The 17742-nt window shown below is 39.4% G+C and overlaps 2 protein-coding genes across 5 annotated transcripts in view; both read left to right on the top strand.

The window, feature by feature from the left end:
* Positions 1-2120: 2120 nt before the first annotated feature.
* On the top strand, positions 2121-10616 carry LOC307236929 (mitochondrial adenyl nucleotide antiporter SLC25A23-like; the record flags this gene model as incomplete). Its single annotated transcript, XM_080009521.1, has 10 exons — positions 2121-2330; positions 3372-3495; positions 4507-4594; positions 4848-4959; positions 6340-6498; positions 7888-8040; positions 8194-8307; positions 9289-9456; positions 10129-10279; positions 10435-10616. The coding sequence occupies 10 exons, from the start codon at positions 2121-2123 to the stop codon at positions 10614-10616; spliced, it is 1461 nt and encodes a 486-aa protein (XP_079865647.1).
* Positions 10617-14900: 4284 nt separating this feature from the next.
* The window catches only part of pdxdc1 (pyridoxal-dependent decarboxylase domain containing 1), a 63476-nt gene continuing 60634 nt past the window's right edge, over positions 14901-17742 (top strand). For all 4 annotated transcript variants that reach the window (XR_013844392.1, XR_013844393.1, XM_080009401.1 and 1 more), the window contains exon 1: positions 14901-15069. The gene's annotated coding sequence lies outside the window, so the exon portion shown is untranslated. The remainder of the gene's footprint in view (positions 15070-17742) is intronic.

The following is a 17742-nucleotide window of genomic DNA, read 5'->3' as shown; positions in this document are numbered from 1 at the left end:
ATGGTTTCTCTATTCAAGACAGATACATTCAAGGGGACCTATAATGCCAAACTCACTTTTTCTGTGTTTGTGCACATACATTTTGGTCTCTGATGGGCCTACTAACATACAAACTGTGAAATAAGACAACCCAGTCAGTTTTTTGTGAGCTGTCTTTTTCTGAAAACATGTTATTCAACAAGCGGTTCAGATTTGTCGCCCCCTGGGACATCACAAGAGGCTTCAGTAGAATTAGAACTGCTCACCATTTGAGTATCCGTGAGTATTTGTTGTGCTTCTTTCTGTGTGTGTGTGTGTGTGTGTGTGTGTGTGTGTGTCCACGGTAGGTTGACTGTACTGTAGGCTGTGGCACGCGATCCAATGTATTTATTTGATTTGATTTTACGACAATTCTGTAATTGAATGAAACTAAAATAGCCCCAAGCCCCGCCGTATCCCACGGTGCTCAAACTCTGCACTGCTGTAGACACCGCGGTGAAAGTCGGAATGAACTTTTAAATTAGACCTTATAGATCAAATATGAGTGAAAATTCTGCAACTGAATTGTTTAATTCTGAAATGTGTTCAGAAACCGATTTTAGTGCACTGATAAGGTGAAATCCGTTACAGTTTACAGAGAAATATAACGGAATCCAGAGTAAAGTTCAAACCCCATAGGCTCACACAACCTGGAACTTGTGCTAAAACCCCATTGCTCATTTACATTTAAAGCTACAGAAACAGCCCGTTTTGGAACACTATGGTTTTGAGGCATGTCACAATGGCTCGAATGCTTAATCTGAGTGGTATTTTCAGCAAAAAACTTCAAAAACATGTTTTGGGGACTTCAGATATCTATGTTAACAGCATAATTAATAATATATATTTTTTCAACAATGATGCACTTGGCACACGCCTAATGATACTTCTGTAAAAAATAGATATGTAATCATAATTTATTTTTATTAATTCTTGTCATATTCTTTTTTATGTTCTGAAAAGTTGTAGTTTTAGACCCCTGGATTAAGGAGTACATTTTTAATAAAAGAAAATCCAAATATATACATATATATTATTTATATACATATATATTATTTGACAAATTAAATACTTTACAGTTGAGAAAAAGCACGCACACATATGCTTTATTTATTTCGTTTTTATTTATTATATATCAGTCGTTATAGATATAAAAAGTTCTACATAAGTTTACTTTTACATCATATCATTTCAACAAATAGGTTTCATAACAAAAGCAAAGGGCAAACAGCTAGATCCAAAGATAACAGAAAATAAAGAAAAGATAAAGAAAAGAAAATAATATGAAAAGCTTCAATTTACAACAAATTATTATTGGATTATACATTATAAATTGGAGAGCGTTACGTTTTTTTGAATAGCTTTTGATACGGTCCAAAATGGGTTTTCTTTGCACATTATTCACACCCTATTGTTTAATTGCATGAATAATGTACAAAAAGTGGCGTAGTCACATCTGACCCTTTCTTGTGAATATTTTATTCCATACTAATAATTTTACAATACAGAACACATTCATGTATTTTTTCAGTTGACTCTTCTTTGCATCCTCTGGAACATCATTGCTCATCCAGAAGCTCCCCTCCCTTCACAGAATCTAAATCACAGGAATTAATAGGCTTCATGGGATTTACAGGCTGATACAAGGGACAAGAGGAGGATATCAAAGGAGCCACACGGTCCACATGGAATTCTACAGATTGGAAGTCTACACTGAAAAAAATCGTTGGATTGGAGTTGTTGGATCAACTGAATCTTTAATTTCTTAAACCTATGAAACCTACAAATTGAGGCAGTTTTCTAAGGTGATCAAATGACTCATTATTTTCAGTGTATTTATGGCACTGTCGTTCAGATAGGTGCAAATGCGGTCCAAAATTCTGGGCACAGTTTAACACAATCAAGGTCAATACTTGTAATTGACATCTCACGATGGTAAACTCTCAATGCTGAACAACTTTGCTATCCATAGGCCTTTGCGTTGCGGAATCGTGGGAGTTTCCAAAGTTCCTCGCCCATTAATGTCGGAGCTACAGTAGGGCTGGGGGACATTTTGAATTAGTAGCGATATCGGGACGCAGGTTGATACAAGCGGCTGACATATGGGCGAGACTGGGCTTGGTTCCTGCTTTGGATTGCTCAGGTCTCACCCTGAAGGGAATGAACTGTATGTCGACCCTGAGGGAGGGAGAGAGAGGAGGTATGCTCAACTCTTTAACCAGCTGGACCTCAACAAGGACAACAGGGTGGACATCACCGAGTTGAGGACTGGACTCGCCGCCCGGGGTTTGCACCAGAATGAGGCTGAGGAGGTGAGTCAAACTCTGTTGCCTGTTAGGGTTTTTATTTTTTTGTTGAGGGACGGGTTTGTTGACAGTGGGGTTTTTTGTTGTTGTTGTTTGTTTGTTTGTTGTGACAGGTTGAATGGTAATTTTGTTAGCGTAATGCCTGGCTGCAGAGGGAAACAACTAGCCTAGCTTGTGTGAAATTATGGAAATAGAGCATTTAGCATCTCAAAAGAAGATTTATTTTTTAAAGCCATAAGCTACATCTTGCATCTTCATGAGAAGTAAAAATAAAAACATTAAAGCAACATCTGAATAGATTGAAATGCAACTGTATGATCAATAATAAGTATTGATCTTCTCGTCGGAATATGAGTAAGATAGACAAATTTAGACAGATTTCCCCCAAAACTGGAGTATCCCTTCAAGGTGAATTTTGAAGGGAGATTTAAAGTACATTGAAGAAATAACAAATAGCTGGCACTGAGCGGTTTCAACAGGTGTATGCGCACCAATTTGATGAAGTATTGTAAGTAACCCATCGCCACCAAGGCAAGCATTTTCCGTAGTATCAACCTGATGAGACTCAGCTGCATTTATTTTAAGTATTATCTTATCTATTATTTGTTTATATATCTTTGAAATCAATTCTCACAGGATCAATGCTAAGCATGTTAGCGCAATGCGAGGCTGCGAATGGAAGCACCTAGCCTGGCTCCAGGGAAATTATGGAAATACACCTTCCAGCATCTCAAATGGAGAGTTATTTAAGCGATACATCTTGCATCTTTATGACAGGTAAAAATAAAAACCTAAAAACAAGATTTTAGTTCTTTATTTTAAATGCAGCGTAATTTAAAATTAGCTAGACACGGAACCATTGTTGGGTTGCCAGTTCAGTCAGCTGAGTTTTATTAATATTGTTCTGATATGAGACATGGACAGACAGTGATTAGGGCTGATTATTTAGCACAGACCTCAAAAGGGACTTCAGACAAATCAAACCAAACAGCAGGGCTGACATGTATATGCTACTGAGTTCACAGTGCTTGTTCTTTTCCTCGACAGATTGTGCAAGAGAATGACATGAGCCAGGATGGTTTGCTGGAGTTTAACAGGTTCTCCCAGTACCTACAGGCTCATGAGAAGAGATTGAGGCTCATGTTCCACAGCCTGGACCACAACAAAGATGGTGTGGGCTTGCCTAGATATATAGAGACACACAAGCATACACACACTCGCAGATGCAATCTTTCCCTCAAGTTCTCTCAACCTTGGTCCCTTGAACTAATCTCATCTTCACACCAATTTAGATACTAATAATAATAAATACACTGATATACTTAAAGGTCAACGGCCACCTACAGACAATTTCATGAAATCAGTCCTGAATGAAACAGGATACCCTCAGAGAGCCTCCCAAATTTCTTTGGGAGATTTGGGAGGCTCTTATTTCTTATATCCATTATATTTCCATTCATTTTTTAAATGTATATATTTTATCCCTTGATATTGAAATGTATTTTTTAATATCCCACCCTATATTTATTAATACAATTTTTCTCTTTTTTTTCCTGAAGATTAATTTATCCTCACAACTCAATGTGAAGTTGCCCCAAAAAGTACATCAATGCAAATCGATGGTTGGAGTCATAGATGGTAGCATATTAAGATCACTGACCAATCAGAAGCATAGATGCATACACTTAAAAACAAGACTACAAAATGACTTGAGTGTAGGAACCCTAACCCTTCATAACTATCTTTTATGCCCTACTCTGGGCTAGGAAGTGTTTTTTTACTCCAAGTCAAACTTTTAGTGCCATTCCGAGGAGTGATTCTCAGATGCTTTGATAAATACGGGCCCAGAGGTTTTAAGGGACTGCAATAGTTTGAGACCCCAGATCTACACGATAGACTGATTATGCAGTTTTGCTGCTAAACAAATTGACTCCTGCACTATAGCAGGGTGCTCAGATCTATCAGTTATTTTTTGTTTCCACGATTAAAGTCATATTAGAGATCGATGTTGTGATCTGCATTTGAAAATTAGTCTGTAAAGTGGCTTCCTGTCACTTGTGGACTTTTTTTTGAAGCAACTGATGTGAATGCCCAGTACAGCTACAGGATCCAGTTTTACAAAGATGGAGAACAAACATGCGTCCATCTGTTATAATGTGTTGCTCCCGGTCGTATTTTTTAGGGCACATTGATGCAGAAGAGATCCGAGAGTCGCTTCACAGTCTCGGAGCGGACGTCTCCATTGAGCATGCCACCAGAATACTGCAGAGGTGTGTTTCTAAGAAAGACCGGGAAAGAGCAAGTAGAATACTGAATGAGTGTGAGAAACAGAAAGATGTTAAAGATGATGAACATAGTCATATTGTGAAGCACTGCAGGACTAAAGAGGATGAGTGAAGGGGACTTACAATGTTAGGAGGAGGAAAAAATAGTATGAGGGAAGGGTATTGGAAGAATTATGGGGGATACAATTGAAACACAGCGTTTTGTGTGCATGACTTTTTCATTTGCGTGCTCTCACAGTATGGACAGGGATGGCTCCATGACCGTTGACTGGAACGAATGGAGAGATCATTTTCTGCTCAACCATTTCCAAAACATGGAGGAGGTTGCCCAATTCTGGAAACGCTCCCACGTTAGTCACTTTTCATTACATATATATCGAATGTGTTTTGTTATTATCTGTTTCAGTGATTCCCTATTAAAAACAATACAACATTAAACTCCTTACAAAACAGTGAGTAACGAAAATGTCTTGATAAATTATTAAGTTATAGTTATAATCTGTAGTATTTTTTCCCCTCGTTGTGAAAATTGACCATGGTATATCAGCCCGGCTTTGCAAATGTTATTGATAAATCCCAGTCAGTCCACCTCAGAGTTGCTGAATCAGTTTTGTGTTCATTTTTGAGGCTGTATTTTTACCCACAATTCTGTTAATATTAGTGTAGTGTCTATCCCTGTCAGCAAGCTTGGACTTGTAAACACAGCTTCTTCGCTGATGAAGCTTGTCCATGTTTCTCAAAAAAGCCATAGCTTGTGGAGTTAGTTGTGTCAGACAGCGCCACACATTTCCGCGCCCTAATGGGCCGGCCTATTTAAGCAGCCAATCCCTCTTGCCCTACCTGCTTTGCTGCCTGCTTGCTTGTTGGTCTGCTGCTCTACCGCCGCTGCTCTCCTGCATTCACCTTTTGGGCTCTACTCTTATATCCAATGGGGGGTTTCATTTACATTACATTTAGCAGACGCTTTTATCCAAAGCGACTTACAATTATTCAAACACTGATGGACGCATCAGGAGCAATTAGGGGTTAAGTGTCTTACTCAAGGACACGACAGCATGCTAGCAGGAGGAGCCTGGGATTGAACCAACAACCCTTAGATTACTAGACGACCAGCGTGATGAGCAGTAGAGCCCAAACTCACCAAACTCAAACAATGCAAAATAAATAAAAATATTTTTAAATTAAATCCAATAGTTGTGAATTTAAGAGTTGTGAGGAATGCTGTCATGATTTTTGAGACATTAGTCCTTTGACACATTAATGATTCTGTTGTTTGCCTGACACCTGCAATTCTGGTGCTGACTACTAGGCCTCTTTGACATTCTTTTAGTGGACTTGTGTTATCTGACACCTATTTTATAGCAGAAATATACTGCTAATTGGAAATAAAAGGAAAATAATTGATACTGCATTTGTAATTGTGATTATCTTCAAAGTTAAACTAATTTTTCCTATGCTGTTTTGGTTCTTTTTTTCCACCCTCCGTGAATTATTACATACATTGTTTAATAGACAATGACATAATCCAACAATTTCAACATATTGAATGTCTAAACAAGTGGGTTTTTTTTGTTTTTTTTTCCTGAGACACCATTGCCCTGGTTTGTAAAAGTTATAGCTTTACCATCTAATTCTCAGACATTCTGCTTCCTGAATTCAAAAAGTTAAAACTGGACACATCTGGTCACCAATTATTGAGAATGCAATAAAACTTCTATAATGTCATCTAGATATTTGACATTGGGGATCATCTGACTGTGCCGGATGAATTCTCAGAGCGGGAACGTTGTTCAGGAATGGTGTGGAGGCAGCTGATTGCAGGGGCCATGGCAGGAGCTGTATCGCGTACAGGAACTGCCCCTCTGGACCGCCTTAAAGTCTTCCTGCAGGTAGAATTTCACGTTCAGGGCCCGTATTCACAAAACATCTTAAGGCTCAAAGTAGCTCCCAACTTGCTGATTTCGGAGAAACTGTTAAAAATATTGGATGTGTCAGTCCTAATCTTAGGACTCCTAAATTCTTGGTTTAAGGGTATTTCATAAAGTATTTAGTGCTAAAACCAGCTCCTAAATCTGTTAAAGGTTAGGGGTAGTCAAGAGGACTCCTAAATCACGAAGACCAAATCACAAACACTCTGGAAATGGCTGCTGCTGACAATCGGTCTCATAATCGTGTAAACATTTTCAAGCATTTAATGATACTAAGTGTTTAAAAAGGTACCGCCTTAATCGTGAGGGTATTATGATAATAGTACAGCTATTCAGGGAAGCAGTCACTTCATCAACAGAAACTACCCAATAACTATAATAACTATAATTATTTTAAAATCTTTATTTGAATATGGCAACATGATACCTCTTTCTCCAGTATTTCTATGATGAGATCCATCCCCTAGCTGCCAATCACTGTGGGCATAGTAAGTAAGCTTGTTCATGAAACATGTCATTATCTATAGCAGTGGGGTCAACCCTGCCCTTTCTCTTAGCTTAAGATTTCTCCCCATTCATTAGTTAAAGTTGGTCTCAACAGCTGTGTGAATAGATTTTAAGAGGAAACTCTTAGCTAGAAACTTTTAGTGCTTTTTGGGAGATCTCTTAGTGGTCAGATTAAATGATTTGTGAATATGAGCCTTGGACTTGAAGAGTTTTGTTCCAGCTAATAAAAATAAATGAAGATAAATTCTAATAGAAGCCACACAATTTTAAAGTATTTTTCACATTTCTACTGTCAACACATGACTACTGTCAAAATTGTGACACCCATTGGACTGCAGACGCACCTCAGCAAATTGCAGGTTTCTGTGTCATGCTGTGGAAGTCACTTTTGAGATAACTTCTAGTATTATTTGCATATTTTAGTTATTTTCATTTTTCCTACTTCACAGCCTGCAAGTGAGCAAGTTATGTCAAGTAAACAAGTCAACTCTCTCTTTCGAAAACCTCTCCTTTCATTTGAGTATTCAACACATTCACTTTTGACTCGAGTGATTGATGTATGAAACTGGCAGCCAAATCGGCATTAAATTAAAAAATTAATTCACACTCGATTTACTACTAAACGCTGAGCGACTACAGCCTTTCGACGATAAGCCTACCATGTGAGTCAGCTCTTTTTCGAAAAAACATCCACCGCAATGCTTTTGTTGGAGTGATCACTACATTAGCTTTCGCTCTCCATTATTGACGTTGGATAGTAGCCTAGTGTGGGTGAGAATCTGCTTTGTTTGTCACTAGATACTGTGGTGTTGCTACTGTAATGTGTACTATGTATGTGTCAAGGTGCAGAGCGCCACCTCAAGAAGGATTAACCTGTGGTCAGGGTTAAGAGGAATGGTCCAGGAAGGGGGAATTCCTGCACTGTGGAGGGGTAATGGCATCAATGTCCTCAAAATTGCCCCAGAATCTGCCATTAAGTTCACAGTCTACGAACAGGTAATTGTACTTTAACGCCTGATTCACACCAAATCCATATACACACACATCTGACAGTCAGATCCTTACCCCTTGTGTTCGTCGGATGAACGATTCGCATCACAAAGTGCAAGAATAAATCAATCAATCAATCATGAACTTCCATTCTTCCAGATCAAGTGGCTCATTTGCCGCCGTAGGGAGGGGAGAACGCTGAAAATTGAGGAGAGGTTAATGGCTGGATCTATAGCCGGAGTCGCTGCCCAGACCTTGATCTACCCCATGGAGGTCAGTCAGTATTTCTGCTGCATCCAAGAAAGAAAAGGTTCCTTGTTTATTGTTGTATTCCACCAGGACAGGGAGATAATTTGTTTAAATTTGATCCTGATCTTGAATCCTGAAATTTCGCAATTAATCTCACATTTAATAATGAACATCGATAACATTTAACACATGCTTTAACCATGTGAAACTGCAAGAAATCCTATATTTCCAAAACCCAGGTTAAATAGGAACTTAAAAGTTAAATAGTAATTGTAATAATAAGAATAAGAACCATTTTTGGAAAAATAACATTAAATCTTGAGTTGAGGATAATATTATTTATGAATGTGAAGAATTTTTTTTTTATGGGTATATATTTAGTATATCCTTATTTAAGTTCTATATACATTAATTGTTGAGATAATGTTGAGATAATTCGATTTTCTGATGGACCTGTACAAGTGTAACAGTTTCCAATTAATTAATGAGCTAATGAGCTTTTCAAATTGAAGATGTTTGTTTGAGCGAAGGATCTCAACTCGGTAGTTGCACACATGAAAGACTAAAGGAGTGCCACTACAAATAGCGACCCAAAAGTGGAAATCATACATTCATGGGTGGTGCTGTCGCTGTTGCCTTGAACACCAGCATGTTTGGCTCAGGGGCGGAAATCACAGTGGGAACAGGGAAGTCCGAACCCCCCTTCCTGGTTCTCATGACGTAAAATGCATGAGAAATCCAGAAAAATAAATAAAAGAGTATATTAATCATCCCCTTATAGTGATCAATTTGACCCGGACACGTGATCACTATAAGAGGTTTCCACTGTACTTGTATTTATCAGCACACAGATTGCACTTTATGGTACAATTATCAGAGCAGTCTGCCAGTGTTTTAAGCTGTTTACCATCTATTTAGAAGTTCACATTTATTTTCCATTGGTCCCTAAAGTTTTCGACCCTTTAACTCTAACGTCTCTCCTACCCTCCTTCTTCTCCTGGACAGGTACTGAAGACTCGTCTTACATTAAGGAAGACGGGCCAGTACTCTGGTATGGCGGACTGTGCCAGGCAGATCCTGAGAAAAGAGGGGCCACAGGCTTTCTACAGAGGATACCTGCCCAATACACTTGGCATCATACCTTACGCAGGGATAGACCTGGCTGTGTATGAGGTGTGAAAGTAACTGTTTGTATTATGTTATTTATATGTATCCAAGCATACAAGCAGACATGTGTGTAGCTTATTCAGGGACTGAAAACCAAATGCACGGCAGGCACATAATTCCTGCACAACAGGATCACACAACAACATAACAGGATCCAAAACAATTTAAGCCTGGAAACATTGAATGATTGGCCAAATGTCTGTTTGAACTGAAAATCCAATGCACAGTAGGGGTCAAATAATAACATCATAACAAAATCATCATAAAATGACCCCTGGTGTGGGCCCTGGTGATGTCACTTAAGATGATCCTCATTTATTGACACCGACTTTAAATATCTCCAGTAACGTCTTCATGATGCATCAGCGCAATAGTAATTAAAGGTTCAAAGCATACCTTTGCTGAACAATGTTAGGGTTAATACTCCTGTCAATGCCCCTGACCAAGGCACTGGCAAAAGACCTGGAGATGGTCCCCAATGCACTGTGGCTGCCCACGGCTCCTACCGTGGGTACCGTATAAAATGGGTCAAATGCAGAGGACAAATTTCATTGTATCTTACTTGTACAGTGATGCTTCCTTGTACTCTTAGAAAGGTATCTTTTTAATTTCCTTACTGTGGGCACAACCTAAAAATGCTGATTCTCTTTCTGTCACCACCCAACCATTCCTCCAAAGACTTTGAAAACTGCCTGGCTCCAGAGGTATAGTGCAGGCTCTGCAGATCCAGGAGTTCTGGTCCTGCTTGGATGTGGTGCAGTCTCAAGCACCTGTGGCCAACTGGCCTCCTACCCTCTGGCCCTGGTTCGTACTCGGATGCAAGCTCAAAGTGAGGATTTTACGTTTTTTCTCTGTTATAATTCATGGAGATTAAGAATTACATGTTTTAGCAGGATGTACACTTGGTTCACAAGTTTGATGCAGATTCTGTTTAAAGAGGAATTCCGTAGCATCGTTTAAACTCCCTTTCTCTTTTTTCACCAGCCATTTTGGAAGGCCAGCAGAGGTTATCGATGGTGGGCCAGTTTAAACACATCATGTCACATGAGGGTATACCAGGCCTCTACCGTGGTATTGCGCCTAACTTCCTCAAGGTCATTCCTGCTGTCAGCATCTCCTACGTGGTTTACGAGCACATGAAAAAGGTTCTTGGAGTGGCCTACTAAGACCATCCCAAGATTTGGCAAGAATCGCTGCTCTGCGTTATATTGCGAATGAGATATCTACATGTCTTCAAAGTGCTGATTTGTTCAGTCAGCCAGGCTTTGATTTTTTTAAATTTTAATGATCCGTCTTACACAGTGGTTTCCAAGTGTGGGGTGAGGTCCATGCCGTACACTACAAAAGTTGGTTAAAATGCTAACAAAGACAGTTTCCATGGACCCATCAGGAGACTTGATGAGAACTGATAATGATACTGATATTTAAAGGCGCAAGCATTTACATTGGACTATTCGCGAGTGTGGCAGTTCTGCCTGCTACACGCCACCCAAGTGACATTTTCAGGGCCCTCCAGCACAGAGACACAGAAGATGATGAGTTGTAGACACCAGTTTATTGTAGAGAGGAGGCTAGGTGGAATTAGCCAGGAGCAGATCAAACATGTCATGATAGGGCTCCTATCCTGAGTGAGTGTGAAGATGGGGGTTTTAAGCTGCTGCTCGTAAGGCCAACCAATGAGCAACAGGTATGCAGCCACCCTGACCCAATCACCTAGATCCAGGTCAGACATGGCTGCTCAAACCATCCCATCCCCACACCACAGTGAGAAATAGCAACTGCCGATGAAAGCCATAGAAACAACACCAACATTTGCAAATGTGACTGCTCCTCGTCCACGTCGCGTCTGAGCCTTCGCAGCAGTACAGTCTTGCAATGCCAGCGTTTGGTAACCAGCCATTTATTGTTTGAGTGGAGATTGAGAGGTCTGGGGGTGAGGGTTATTTCCTCCTAAACAGAAAGACGGGGACTTCCTGTATTGAGAGCTTGAAATCTCAGCAGCCGTCAAGATAACAATGGACTGATTGGCATCTATCAATGACATTTGCGAACCCCATCACTTTAAGGTAGTAGCAAAACTTCACCACCCAAATACTTAATTGTAAGTTTTGTACAGTTATTTAATAACTATTTCAATAATTTGAACACTTTCAAAATGTATTTGTGTAAAAATAATTTGGATGGGGACAAGTGGTGGCATTTTACGCAACTGAATGCTTTCATTCACATGATAGGTATAGTAGAAAAAAAGGGGATTGAATGAAGTACTCTATTGGTATTGGTATCACTTTAAAGGTACTAGTTATGGTACCGGTATCGTAATTTTTTAATCAATAACCAGCCCTAGTAGTGGCATGGGTGGCATGGAGGCTCAGTGATTGGTGCTATTGCGTCACTGGGGCCTTTCTGTGTGGAGTTTGCATGTTCTCCCCATGTTCGTAGGGTGCTCCGGTTTCCTCCTGCCCGTAAGGACATGCATGCCAGGTCACACATTCCTGTTGATGCCCTGGACAAAGGGATTTGCTTTGGAACTGGATTTGGCCCGTGGGGGCTGTGCTGTGACTCAGAAGTTGTGAAACCATGAAATGTTTGCCATGTTTACAATTAAATCTGTTTCCTCGTTCACAACATCTATCTGAAATACTAAATATAATATATACAAAATATACAATATATGAATGAATTGTAATGTATTTGAGTCCCTCTGTTTGGCTCCCCCCTTCAGTCACACAAACATTATTTAAGCTTTCAAGGAAGATACATTCAAAAGAGGTTCTTTTTGCTCTATGTTGTTCAGTACTAATCATTTTATGTTTATGATAAGGATAACTCTTCTACCCGATCACTGAAAATAGACAGAAAAAGTATTTTTGTGATATTTAAAAAAAACCCTGTTATTTACTGTTGAAATACATTGGTATCAGCACATGCATTCAACTCTGGGGTGAATGGCAGCAATTTTAGGATAAAATATTCCACCCCATCACATTCCCTCACAATTACACTTGTGATGGTAGGGAATTGTCATGATGAGGGTTCTGTCTGATGATCATTATGAAAAATTTAGGTGGAACGAGCAATGATTTGAATAACTACAATAACAATGTCATAACTATTCTTTCAAATGTTGTATACTGTAGGATTGGGATTCCAATCCTATATGACACACACACAAATATGGCTTTTATGCTTCAGGTGGGGGGACATTTTTCTGGAAAGCTGAACATGGAAATTTGCCCCTTTCAACTGAAATGTGAGAATATCAATAAAGATACCTTTGAACAAAATGAAAGGTGATATAAACACGTGCCTTTTAAATCAAACAATTGGTTTTGACTCATTCGGTCGCGCCATTGCCTGAGACTTGGTTTCGAACATTGGTTCAAATCTTATCCATCCACATGGGGTTTGCTTGTTGATCCCATGGTTGTGTGGGTTTTGGGCGGCCTGCCTATGTTTCACCCGTTTCAAATGAAAGGGGCCCCAACCACTAGGGGGCCCTGCGACGATCCCGATCTATGTTTTTTTTTTTTTGGTTTTTTTTAATGATTTTGCATGTCCACATTGACTGCCGCAGCACGATCAGGGCGAACTTTTCTTCAAACAATGCAAATAAAAATGTATTATTAGATTTTATTAGATTTATTTTAGATTCAAGATTTAAGAGGTCTATTGTGTTTAATTTTTTCCATTTCCCAATTATAATGAACCAAGAAGAGCCCTGTGCATAACTGGGAGACTTTCTCAGTCACTCTCTTACCACCCCAACCCACCACTTCCAGCTGTGGGCTGTGGTCCAGTCAGTGATAATAAAAAGGTTGGGAAATCCCTCCCATAAAGTAGAAGAAGTTATGAAAATCGCCGATTTGCTTATCAGCCCTCTGGTGGGGGTCCCCATGGTAGCACTTTGATATAGGCCCCAAATCATCAGATCCGCCCCTGGTGGGTTTCCTCTCACCTCAAGAGAACAGTTTGTTCTCTTTCATGACCTCTAGATCGGAATATAGAAGACCGTTCATGATATGTATAATTTTCCATCCACAATGCAACTGGGACTACAATGTATTGCAAATCACTTAACAATATGCCTATCTATTCATCAGATTACAAAGCCATTCGATACTTTAAAAAACATTTTAGAAAAAACGTGTAGTTAAACCAAATCTTTGTGTGCGTCTCTGTTAATGTGTGAACGTATCTCCTTTGGAATGCATTAATGTTTCTCCTCAAAGTGTCTAACAGCAAAAGTGAGAGGGTTTTTGAGTCTGTGTTGCTGGGGTAACCTCTCCTTTAGGGTTAAAAATTAATCTTGATACGCAGAGAGACATCCTGATTCTGGTGTTTTTGTGGAATGTGGGATTCGAGCACCGTCTCAGTTGAGGCCACAAGAGGGGAGATTTAAAAAGCTCTGGTTCCATTTCTGACCAAGATGTCGGCGAGCATAAACCCAAAGCCTCAAATTGCCTCTTCAGAAAACAACAAAGCAACCACTTGTACTGACTTCATTATGAACTGCCATGTGGTTTAACATTTAACTTAAATCTTGCTGACAAAGGTGAAATGAAAGACAGTGAAAACCTCAAAAATGATCCTAATGCAACACAAAATATTGTATACTGGGTTGCACTATATATGTGTTGTGTTGTTGAACTGCATGTTGGGTAAGCCATACAGTGCTGTATTAAAACATCTTGAAAGCAAATCCAAATACTAAAAAAATCAACGTTGCTCATTTTCACAAAGCTCTTATTATGTATACATATTGCAAAAATACGGTGCGTATCTCCCCCAGCCACAGGAAAATATATCATATTATCTTATGAAAATGATCTTGTGAAAATAATGACATTTAATTGTCCAATATGATATACTGTATGATATATATGTTAAAAAGTAATAACAATAATAATAATAATAATAATAATAGTACGAAGAAGACGAAGAAGAAGAAGTTATTAATAGTAAAATAAGTAAGTAATGGTAAGAAGTAATAATAAATCGATATCTATAAAAAAGACCAGCTTCAGCTCTTGATGCATCAGCGATTTCATTTTAAAAACGAATGTAGCTCACGCTATTACGAAGGTATACACTTTATATTCTATATGTATTATAGGATATTTAATTACATGTTTTGTAAAAAAACCAACCCAAACAAACAAATAAATTAATAAAACCCTAGCGGTACAACGTGTATAGTGACGTGATTTATTATGGTTAAAACCGAATATAAATAAATAAAAATGTTGTTTTCGTGCCAAGCTTCTAAAACATCAATAAAACAAACAAATATTAATCATAAAAAAATAAATGTATAATAGTAATAAGTAATAACTGATCAAATATATTTGATATAAGAAGAAATGGGCAGCTACAGGCAGGCGTCGCTGACGCTGACCTTTTAATACGTCAGCCATGCCAGCGTGGAGTGCAGTCCAGGAAGTGAACTCTGGAGTGATTCGCTAGCTGAGCTCGACGATTAAGACTGTCTTTATTTTTATGAAGGTTAACCAGCTTGTATTTCACTTATCTCCGGCGAAGAACAGGCGACTTTCCTGTCCTTCACTTTTTAAAAAAATATAAAATACGAACGAAGCTCGAGTTCGAGTGCCTCCCAAGGTAACGCTTCCATAACACAGCACAAGATTATCAAACATGACAGGTGTTCATGCTCCTAGTGTAAAGTTATTTCGCGTTTTATGGTCACTATAGGGCTGTGGTCGTGACATGTTATTTGACGATGAATTTGAAGGAGTTGGGTTTGGGAAATTCAGTTTGACATTTAATTTTCCTCAACCCAACCACATCCTATTTATTGAAACGTTTCTTACATGGGGGCGGGGGCTAGTTGATACCCTCTGCAGCTTTGCATTGTGCTAACACGGTTAGAAGGAGCCGCTGGAAGGTGTATTTCCTAGGTATCACAGGAGCGGGGCTAGTTGATTCCCTCTGCAGCCTTGCATTGTGCTAAACCAGTTAGCATGCACCATATCGTTACTCGTTAATCGGTACTAGTGGACACACAGGGATTAAATTTGATTTGACCTTCTCGTCTGAATCCCCCACCCCTCTAAATTTGGATGGAAACATGATTGCAGAATTTAATTGTTAAACAGAGTTGCGATAAGGCGACTAAGTAATAATTGTGACGCTATAATGGTGAACCAATTAAAAAAAAAAAAAAAGACTGTTTTGGCTGATTAATCTCTTTAACGACATGGAACTTTGGACTACAGCAAACCTGACATTAATTCTCAGATTTGGGTCCTAGAGACTTTTTTTTTTTTAAATCAAATGGTTCCTGTGGCTTAATGTGTATGAAATTGAGTGTCCTTGATATGAAAAACGTTGCGAATCACACACTGTAGTATTGTCTGTATTCGTGTGTGTGTATATGTATATATATATATATATATATATATATATATATATATATACACACACACACACACACACACACACACACACACACGAGCAAAAAAGTATTTAGTCAGCCACCAATTGTGCGAGTTCTCCCACTTTAAAAGATGAGAGAGGCCTGTTATTTTCATCATAGGTATACCTCAACTATGAGAGACAGAATGAGGAAAAAAAATCCAGAAAATCACGTCTGATTTTTAAAGAATTTATTTGCAAATTATGGTGGAAAATAAGTATTTGGTCAATAACAAAAGTTCATCTCAATACTTTGTTATATACCCTTTGTTTACAATGACAGAGGTCAAACGTTTTCTGCAAGTCTTCACACACTGTTGCTTGTATTTTGGCCCATTCCTCCATGCAGATCTCCTCTAGAGCAGTGATGTTTTGGGGCTGTCGCTGGGCAACACAGACTTTCAACTCCCTCCAAAGGTTTTCTATGGGGTTGAGATCTGGAGACTGGCTAGGCCACTCCAGGACCTTGAACTGCTCCTTACGAAGCCACTCCTTCGTTGCCCGGGCGGTGTGTTTGGGATCATTGTCATGCTGAAAGACCCAGCCACGTTTCATCTTCAATGCCCTTGCTGATGGAAGGAGGTTTTCACTCAAAATCTCACGATACATGGCCCCATTCATTCTTTCCTTTACACGGATCAGTCGTCCTGGTCCCTTTGCAGAAAAACAGCCCCAAAGCATGATGTTGCCACCCCCATGCTTCAGAGTAGGTATGGTGTTCTTTGGATGCAACTCAGCTTTCTTTCTCCTCCAAACAGAACAAGTTGAGTTTTTACCAAAAAGTTGTATTTTGGTTTCATCTGACCATATGACATTCTCCCAATCCTCTTCTGGATCATCCAAATGCTCTCTAGCAAACTTCAGACGGGCCTGGACATGTACTGGCTTAAGCAGGGGGACACGTCTGGCACTGCAGGATTTGAGTCCCTGGCGGCGTAGTGTGTTACTGATGGTAGCCTTTGTTACTTTGGTCCCAGCTCTCTGCAGGTCATTCACTAGGTCCCCCCGTGTGGTTCTGGGATGTTTGCTCACCGTTCTTGTGACCCCATTTTGACCCTTACGGGGTGAGATCTTGCGTGGAGCCCCAGATCGAGGGAGATTATCAGTGGTCTTGTATGTCTTCCATTTTCTAATAATTGCTCCCACAGTTGATTTCTTCACAACAAGCTGCTTACATATGCAGATTCAGTCTTCCCAGCCTGGTGCAGGTCTACAATTTTGTTTCTGGTGTCCTTTGACAGCTCTTTGGTCTTGGCCATAGTGGAGTTTGGAGTGTGACTGTTTGAGGTTGTGGACAGGTGTCTTTTATACTGATAACGAGTTCAAACAGGTGCCATTAATACAGGTAACGAGTGGAGGACAGAGGAGCCTCTTAAAGAAAAAGTTACAGGTCTGTGAAAGCCAGAAATCTTGCTTGTTTGTAGGTGACCAAATACTTATTTTACCGAGGAATTTACCAATTAATTCACTAAAAATCCTACAATGTGATTTCCTGGATTCTTTCCCCCCATTCTGTCTCTCATAGTCAAAGTGTACCTATGATGAAAATTACAGGCCTCTCTCATCTTTTTAAGTGGGAGAACGTGCACAATTGGTGCACAATTGGTGGCAGGTTTTCTTTGCTGTTCAGCTCCTTGTTAGAGAACAGCAAGTTGTGCAAAAAGTACTGAAACATTGAACAGTTGGACATGTGCATTCAAAAGTTTAGAGAAGGTCAAATTGAGTTCACCTGTAAAGGTTATAGTGCATTTTAGGTTCATCCTGAAATTTCACCCAAAAGCCGAATATCCGTGTGTGTGTGTGTGTGTGTGTGTGTGTGTGTGTGTGTGTGTGTGTGTGTGTGTGTGTGTGTGTGTG

This window comes from Zeus faber (assembly GCF_960531495.2).
Source record: "Zeus faber genome assembly, chromosome: 11".
Taxonomy (NCBI): domain Eukaryota; kingdom Metazoa; phylum Chordata; class Actinopteri; order Zeiformes; family Zeidae; genus Zeus; species Zeus faber.
This window is presented reverse-complemented; position numbering and strand designations above follow the sequence as displayed.